Below are 8,558 nucleotides of genomic sequence, written 5' to 3' on the forward strand. Positions count from 1 at the left end.
TTTATGACAACACGGATGAACCTGGAGGGATTATGCTAAATGGAATAAGCTACAGAAAGACAAATGCTGTGTGATCTCACTTATATGTGGAATCTAAAAAGTCAGATTCATAGAAACAGAAGAACAGTGGCTATCAGGGCCTGGGGAAGTGAGGGAAATGGGTTTGTTAAAGGATACAAGCTTTTATTACAAGATGAGTATTTTCTGAGGGTTTAACGTACAGTGTGGGGACTCTAGGTAACAGTACCATATTGTATACTTGAAAGTTGCTAAGCAAGTAGATCTGCTCTTATCACAAAGACAAAAATATAACTATGTGAGGTGATTAGAGGTATTGACTTGATTGTGGTACTTGTTTCAGGATGTATACACATACGAAATAATCACATTGTACACCTTGAATATATACAACTTTCTCAATTCTACCTGAATAAACCTGGGGATACCTTCCCTTCTTTTGTCTTTAAAATACGATGGTATTTAGAGTGGTGGTTGGTTTAGGGGTATCTGGCTGGCTCAGTTATGGAGCATGCGACTCTTGATCTCTAGACGGTGAGTTTGAGCCCCATGTTGAGTGTAGAGATTACTTGAAACTAAAAATAAAGGGGTGCCTGGGGGGGGGCTATTTGTTAAGCATCTGCCTTCGGCTCAGGTCCTGGGATCTCAGGGTCCTGGGATTGAGCCCCAGGTTGGGCTCCCAGTTCAGCGGGGAGTCTGCTTCTTCCTCTCCCTCTGCCCCTTCCCCTTAGTTGTGTGTGTGTGCACACGCGCTCTCTCTCAAATATATAAATAAAATCTAAAGAAAGGTTTTAAAAAAACTTTAAAAAAGTGGTGGCTTAGGCTACTTTGGGGAGTTTTACTCCATTCTAGTGGGTACTTCCTATATATTCACGAGATATGCATGTTATTCAATTTGTCTTTTATTGCAGGGGGTCTCAACTGCAGAGACTAGGATAGGGGGACATGATTTCTCCTGTCCTACACCTGTCATCAGTAACCCACATGGTTAGTGAGCACTTGCAGTGTAGCTAATCTGAGTTGAGAGAGGCTGTAAAATACACATCAGTTAAGACTTAATATGACTCGATGGTGTGAGCACTGGGTGTTATACTATATGTTGGCAAATGGAACTCCAATAAAAAAATATACAAAAAAAACAGTATGAAAAGAAAAAAAGGATAGAGAGGATCTCATTAGCATTTCTCATATCAAGCCTCCACGTTGAAACTATATATAATGTATCAGATATATATAAGGTTAAATAAAATCTATTTTTTTGGGGGGCGGGGTAAAGATTTATTTATTTATTTGAGAGAGGGACAGTGGTGAGGAGGGACAGTGGGAGGAGGGAGAAAGAATCCCAAGCGGATTCTCCATTAAACGTGGAGCCCAATACAGGGCTCAATCTCACAATTCTAAGATCGCAACCTGAGCCAAAACCGAGATGGACACTTAGCTGACTGCACCACCCCAATAATAAAATCTATTATTAAAATTTGAAAAAAAAAAAAAAGAGCTGGTGGTGAAAAAAGTGCCACCTACCCTTGCCCCCACTGTTTTGTGAAAAAGGTCAGTTTTGCTTCTATTTGCACCATCGCTTCAAGATTTCCTGTATATCAATGTGCCTGTTCTTCAATCCTTCTTTGAACATTTGATCAATTTCCCTCATTAACCATGAAATAAATAACATCTTTGGCAGGTGATCATTTTATATCAGTATAAGAATCATGACTTGTTTTTTTTTTGAAAAGTATCCTAGAACACGCCCTGGTGTTCTCAGTTGTCTCAGACTGGCATTTAGCTCGATTTTGTTGCTGGCTTGTCTTTTGCACACTGTTCACCTTTCCTGGAACACCGTGGTCCATTCCCCACCACCAGTGAACACGTTTTCTTGAAACTCCCTAGACAAGATCCCCGCTCCATCTTATGGCTCAATTTCTCTCACCCAGTGTGGGGACTGCAAAAGGGAGTAGTTAGGGTTGTTTGTATTATTACTGAATACAGCTTCCGCCTAATGAACTCCTAGTCACCCTTCAAAACCCCAGCCCCATGGGATGCCTGGGTGGCTGGTGGGATGCTGGAGTACTGGGATCGAGTCCCACATCGGGCTCCCAGCACGGACCCTGCTTCTCCCTCTGCCTGTGTCTCTGCCTCTCTCTCTCTCCCTGTGTCTCTCATGAATAAATAGATTATAAATAAATAAATAAACAAACAAATAAATAAATAAATCCATCCCACCCCAAAGGTTCTATTCCCTCTGCAGAGCCTTTATTCCCTCCCTGGACTCCTCTAGCCCTGGTGCCTCCCTCTGGCCCATTTCTGTTCCCTGTAGGACTAGGAATATCTGTCTGGATCTGCATCCCCTAGAGAGGGGGTCCTAGCATTGTGTAAGTCCAGGGGGATTTGCTAACTTATCAAATGAATCACAAAATCCAGAAGTGTTTATTAAACTAGTTTCAATGTAGCACCAATCTCAGTGGGGCAAGATGCTTAATCTTGGGGCAGGATTCTGAGTCTGGGCTTCATAGAATGTGTAGAAGTTACTGTGATGATGAGCAGCAGTGGCTGAGAGTCAGGGATCAGAAAAAAACGGGCAGGTGTGCTCTTTCTTGCTCTTCCTCCATCAGCTCCCTTCCAGGGCAACAGCTGTCATTTGAAGCAGACTTTCCTTTGGGAGGTGGCTGTGAGTTGGCAGGCATCTGGCTTCTCACCCTGGAGGAGATGGCCGTGAGCTGGGGGTCCTGAAAAAAGGCACCACCCACCCCTGCACCCAGCGGATCCCTCTGTTCCCCTTGCAGCTTACCTGGTACAACTGGCAGACGAGGCTTAGGAGCTGACTCAGATCTTTCAGGGGTTTCTGCACAAAGCAAGACAGGAAGTCATACAGTCCCTTGCCCCAACCAACCCATGCCCGGCCCATCAAGGGCTGCAAATGGCTGCAAGTCTGACCCCTGCCTCCCAGACCAGAAGGCACATCCATCATCCCGGTCCCGGCCTGGTGGCACACTGAAGGCTACAAGAGCTCTTACCCCATTGACGACGACCCAGGGCACATATTCATGGGGCGGCTGCAGAGCATCTGTAAGCTGGGCATTAATGTGCAAGAGCTGCATGCCACGGTCCCCCACTGCACACTCCATGATGGTGTCTGGGGACATTGTTGGGGCATAGATCTCCATGCACTGAGGGTGGACAAGGGTTGCTGGTGAGTAGGAGCATTGCCTCAGCTTCCTCCGAGTTATCTCCCCAACGGTCCCTCCTCCAGTCCCCCCAAGCCAAGCTTGTTCCTCACTGGCCACAGGAGACATTTGGGTCCACAGCAATGCAACAATGTCCACAAACAGCACGTACTTAACACTTACCTGAGTGGAGGCCCCCAAGGCAGGGGCTCAGGCTGCTCCTCCCTCTCATAAGACCAGACCCGCAGCCCCGGACCACTGCAGTATCTCATTTTTCTCAGGGCTTCTGTTTGTGCTGTTCCCCCCACCAGGAACACCCTTCCACTTCCCCAGAATCTTCTGAGTGCTCCCTCCTCTGCATTCCTCTGGCCCCACTATGACTCTGCAGAGCTGGGGGTGTCCCAGGGTGAGCCTTTTGGGTGGTCCAGATGTTTGATGAGTGAATAAACTTATTGGCATCAATGAGTCACTCCATTGGGAGTTGTTTTTCATAATCCTCCAGAGAAGTATGCGGGCCTGTCCTGTCATCCCCATACTCGAGATGAGGATCATCATCTGTGTCTCTGCACATTTTTGTTCATCCAAGCTCAGTTCAGAGGCACCTCCTCCAGGAAGCCCTCCTTGATCTACCCATGCCCCCAAAAGATATTTGTTCCCTTGTTTTAGAGATTTGAGGCTTCCAGAGGGAAGGCTGTTTTCCTGGGGCTACACAGAGAGTGGTAGTCAGGCCAAGACTTGAACTTGGGTCTGTTTGGAGACAGGGAAGACCAGGGTCTCCCAGCCCGGGGCCAAGTGAGGGGTGTTGCTCACCGGTTTCAGATTTTCCTCCATGTCATCCATTTCCTCTATGCAGACAATGATCAGGATGGCCAAATTTTTATCTAGCTTGTCCCACAGGCAGGCCTGTGGGATAGGGGGTGGAGAGGTGAGGGATTGAAGTGGGCCCAGAGCACCCCTGGACCACTCTGGGAGTAACACAGGTGTTCACTAATGAAGCGGTGAATGAAGATGTGATTAAAGAGGCAGACAGGCAGAGGATGGAACTGGTTCCAATCCCTTCTGAGCCTTGCTTTTGCCTTCCTTACAATGGGCATCTCCCCAGCCTCTGTGCCCCCACCACTCGAATACTCAGGGGTCTGCTCACCTCCACCTTGTTAAGCTTGCATTCCTGCTCACCGTGCTGACATGTGAACTCCCACCTGCCGCTGACATTTTGTTCCTGCAAAGCAGGTAGGTGAGTGCTGGCTGGCCCACCAGGTGCCCCTTCCCTGGCTTAGTGCCTTGGTTCCCCAGTGCCAACATACATGGGCATTTCCATAGGGCACCAGCGTGACATTGAGGATCTCCAGGACCATCAGCCAGGTCGGGAAGAGTTCTCGGACCAGGAAGGCCCGGCACCCGGGACACAGTGCCTCGTAGTAGACGCTCACATTGACAAGTGGTGCTTCTGACTTCCTGAGGGGCTCCTGCAGGCATAGGTCCCCAACCTGTGCGGGAGGGAGGAAGGGAGGGGTTTGTAGGGAGGATAGCCCTGTTTGGTTCTCTTGCAGCTACAAACAGTAGGTGCTCCATATTGCAGTCCTTTCAGACATTGTCAGGTGGAATCTTGACTCCAGGGCTTCACTGCATCCCTAAATCTTCCTAAATCTCAGTTTTTCTGCAAAAACGGATGTGACAAAGACTTGCAAACAGTAGGCACTTAATTTATGAACAGCTCTTGCTTTCCCTCAGTTGAGGTGAAACCCTTGGCCCAGGGGAAGTGTATGCAGTAAGGACTCAATGCATGGACACTTCTGGTCGCTGCTGTCAATCCTGCCTTCTCTGACAGGGGTGTATACCCCAGGAGACTAATGTATGCTCATCTGTTGCCACTTCACCCCCAGAGCCTTGGCCCCGGGCTGCGCAAGGCCCTACACTTGGGCTAACCCGTTACTAATCTGCCTCTCAGGGGGCGCAGGTGAACCCCTCCCAGGCTCTCCTGCTGAGGCGGCGCCTAATACGTGCTGACTTCCGGTTTCAGCGGCCGGCGGCAGGCCCGCCAGGGTCTGTGCAGCGGGGAGCAGGCGCTCGGCTCCCAGACATCCGCTTGCTCCGCACCAGAAATGCGCGAGCTCTCCCCCCGCCGAAGGGCGCCCCGTAAGCAGCACCTGGAGTGTGGGTGCCACGCGCCGACTCCTCTGGGCTTCCCTCCGCCGCCCAGGGGTACACAGCAGGAGCTCCGTGCACCCCCGGGCCGGGGTCGGGGACAGACGCGGGATGGGGAAGTGAAAGCACTCCGAGCGCCGGCAGCGCGGGGGGGACTCGGAACCGACCGGGGCAGCGCCCCCCTCCCCGGGCCCCGAACCCCAGGCTTTCCGGCAGAGTCCGGGGAGCCTGAGCAGCGTCCCGCCCGCAGCCCGCAGCCCGCAGCCCGCAGCCCGCAGCCCGCAGCCCGGGCGCGCCGGTCCCCGCTGGCCCTCCCGCCGCGAGGCCGTCCCTACCTTGCAGGCGGCCGCCCCCTCGGAGAGGACTTTCCGCGGGGACCCCCACGCCGCCGCGGGGACCCCCAGCAGCAGCAGCAGCAGCAGCGGCGGCGGCGGCGGCGGGCACGGCAGGAGCGACCACAGAGCCATCACCGCGGGGCGAGGACGCGGAGGCGGGAGGAGCGGCGGCCCGGGCGGGAGCCGCCTTTAACCCGGCGGTGGCCCAGCCCCCAGGCCGGACCCGCCTCCCGGTGCCCACGCCCCTGGGGCTGCGGCGGGCGACTCTGGGGTCCCCCGGCCCGCCTAGGGCCCACGCCCACCTGACCCCCATCCCCGCTCGCGCCGGCTGCCGGGCCCGCAGTCACGCGGCCGTGGGGGCGCTTCCCTCCCCCCACCTGCCGGGCCGCGGGGCCGACCTTGACCCTTCCGGGCCGCCGGGGCCGCCCGGTCATGTGAGGCTGGGGTCACAGCACCGGGAGCCGAGACTAGGTGGCGGCTTCAGAGACCGAGAGACGCAGGGAGGCAGAGAGACGCGAGGGTCTCCACGCGGCCGCGGACCGCTCTGGGGGGCGGCCAAGGGTCATGCAGCTCCCCCAAGCCCGGTTCCGAGCCCGGGCACGTCGCTACCCCCCCCCCCCCCCCGCTGCCCCGGGGGGTCGGAACTGCGCAGCCGGGCCGCCTCCCGCTAGCCCGGGGCGGGGTCCGCCCCCCCACTCTCCACGCCTCGGCCCTGCCCCTGGTGCCCCCTCCTCTCAGGCTCCCGCCCACCAGCCAGCTGACTCGGGCGGCGCCCGCCGCAGCCAGGCCAGAAAGCAGAAGCCGGCGCGGAGGGCCCCTCACTTCTCTCTGTCCTCCCCGCCCTGTCTCGGGTGAGAGTCGGGGGTACAAGGAAAGCTGGCGTTCCTTCTTGCCACCATCCAAAGCTTGAGGTGCGGGTGTGGGGCCTCTGGGCCCGCAGGGCAGTAATCACCTTAGGCCCATCCTGTGTACGCCGGGTTAGGCTGGGGGCTTGGCAGTGTGGGACTCGAACCTGCTGGAATCACCTAGACCAGGGTTTGGGGCTGGACTTTACCGGGCACCTCAAGTCATGGACCCTCTGCTTCCCCTTCTGTAAAATGGTGAAGTTTGGAGGGCACCTGGGTGGCTCAGTGGTTGAGCATCGGCCTTTGGCTCAGGTCATGATCCTGGGGTCGTGAGATGGAGTCCCACATCAGGCTCCCTCAGGGGGCCCACCTCTCCTCTGCCTATGTCTCTGCCTCTCTCTCTGTGTCTCTCACAAATAAATACATAACATCTTAGGAAAAAAAAAAAGTGAAGTTTGGAGAATAAAGCCACAGGGAGGGCTCAGAGGCAGAGGGAGAGGTTCCCCAGGCTGTGATGGGGGAGGCACCGCTGGAAAGGTGTTGACGCAGGACATTAGCACCGACAGAGAATAGCCCATAGCCCGCCTCACCTCGTGGAGACTGAGGTCATGAGGGGATAACTGAGATGCTTAGACTTTGCAGGGCCTCAAATACCAGGCATGACACAGGACCTGATCCCATGGGAGGAAACACCCACACCTGGCCCAGATTATAGCCAAAGGCCCCAGTTCCCCAGCTCCCTTGTCTTCTTCCGGTTTGGGGAAGTCCCGGCCTGGTGTCCACAGCAGCAGGCTCCGAGGCCGGGGTTTCCCTGAAGTGCCCACGGCTGGATGATCCTGCCATCTTGTCCCTTTGAACCCTTTGCACAGCACAACTTTGCGGAACTGGTGTGTACTTGCTCTATGCTGGGCAGGACAGAAGAAGTAATAAAGTGCTACAGTTTTTCTAGTGGTTACTAAGCACCAGCCCTATTGGATGGATTCACAAAGGTAACCTCACTCATTTGTTTGTCTGGCCCTCAAGAAACTTCCCCTTGGGGCTTGAGGGAGGCAACTATTGACCCTACCGGGTAACAGGAATCTTGAGGATCAGAGGTGGGGGGTGGCTTTCCCAAGGAGACATAGCATAGACACCTACTGGAGGCCCTGTGGGCTGTCATCTTCTGTCTGCGGGCCCAACTGGCTGGCGTCATGGATCTAGAAAGTGACCTTTATCTTTTGCCCCCCATGCAGTGGGTGAAGACTGCAGGGAAGGTGGCATCTGGGCTCGGGTTACTCATGGGGCACCTCCTGACTTGGATACATGGCAGGGACAGTGCTTGGGAAGGCCCCAGGGCTCTGAGGCCAAGGGAGGCAGCTCCTATCCCTCCGAGAGCCTAGTGGAACTTTGTTCATTTACCCCCCAGCTTCCAGGGGTGCTGTATGGGGAGAAGAGGGCAGAAATGCCTAGTCTTGGGGTGGGGGTGTAGAGGAAGGGAGGGCTGAGACGGGGACCCTGGCAGAGGGGGAGCATGATGAATGGTTCAGGTCAAAGATATCATGAGCCCCCAAGTCAATGTCCCCTGGGACCTGGTGGTATGCGTGTCAGGGGCAGGTGTAGAAAGGGGTCAGAGGAGAGTCAGCAGGGAGGGGCCGCACTGAGGGCATTAAGGACATGGGGTCCCTCTCTGGGTGACACCGGAGGGGTCATGCTATTGACCCCACCTGGCAGTGATGAAGCTGCACATCAGAGGGGAGGTGATTGCCCGAGGGCCTGGGACTCCAGCTTGGGGGGCGGGAGGGGGCCGACCTAGGCACTGGTGAGAGGCTGGGATGGAGTCTGAGCTCAGCGGTTAAGCCTCTCTGCTCCGAGAGCCTGGACAAGTCTCTCCCCTTCTCCAGTTACCAGCAGCTAAACTGGGCGGGGGAGAGGGGGTGGGGAAGGGAGGGTTGTCGCCCTTCATTGGCTACTGGAATTACAATCCTCTGGGCAGGATCAGTGTGATCTGTGAATGCCAGGGTCCCCAGCACACAGTGGCCATGGAGAAGCCACAACAGCAACAGAACAACAGCATC

General features: G+C 55.0%; 1 protein-coding gene across 1 annotated transcript; it reads right to left on the reverse strand.

Annotated features, from left to right (window-relative positions):
- Positions 1–2,423: 2,423 nt before the first annotated feature.
- Positions 2,424–5,868, reverse strand: IFI30 (IFI30 lysosomal thiol reductase). Its single transcript, XM_025458052.3, has 7 exons — positions 5,660–5,868; positions 4,484–4,666; positions 4,324–4,398; positions 3,990–4,082; positions 3,030–3,182; positions 2,804–2,857; positions 2,424–2,712 (listed from the first exon to the last, which is right to left on the reverse strand). Exons 1-7 carry the CDS (start codon positions 5,789–5,791, stop codon positions 2,650–2,652), a joined length of 753 nt encoding a protein of 250 aa, XP_025313837.3. The 5' UTR covers positions 5,792–5,868; the 3' UTR covers positions 2,424–2,649.
- Between the last annotated feature and the right edge of the window lie 2,690 nt (positions 5,869–8,558).

This window comes from Canis lupus, chromosome 20 (assembly GCF_003254725.2).
Source record: "Canis lupus dingo isolate Sandy chromosome 20, ASM325472v2, whole genome shotgun sequence".
NCBI lineage: Eukaryota > Metazoa > Chordata > Mammalia > Carnivora > Canidae > Canis > Canis lupus.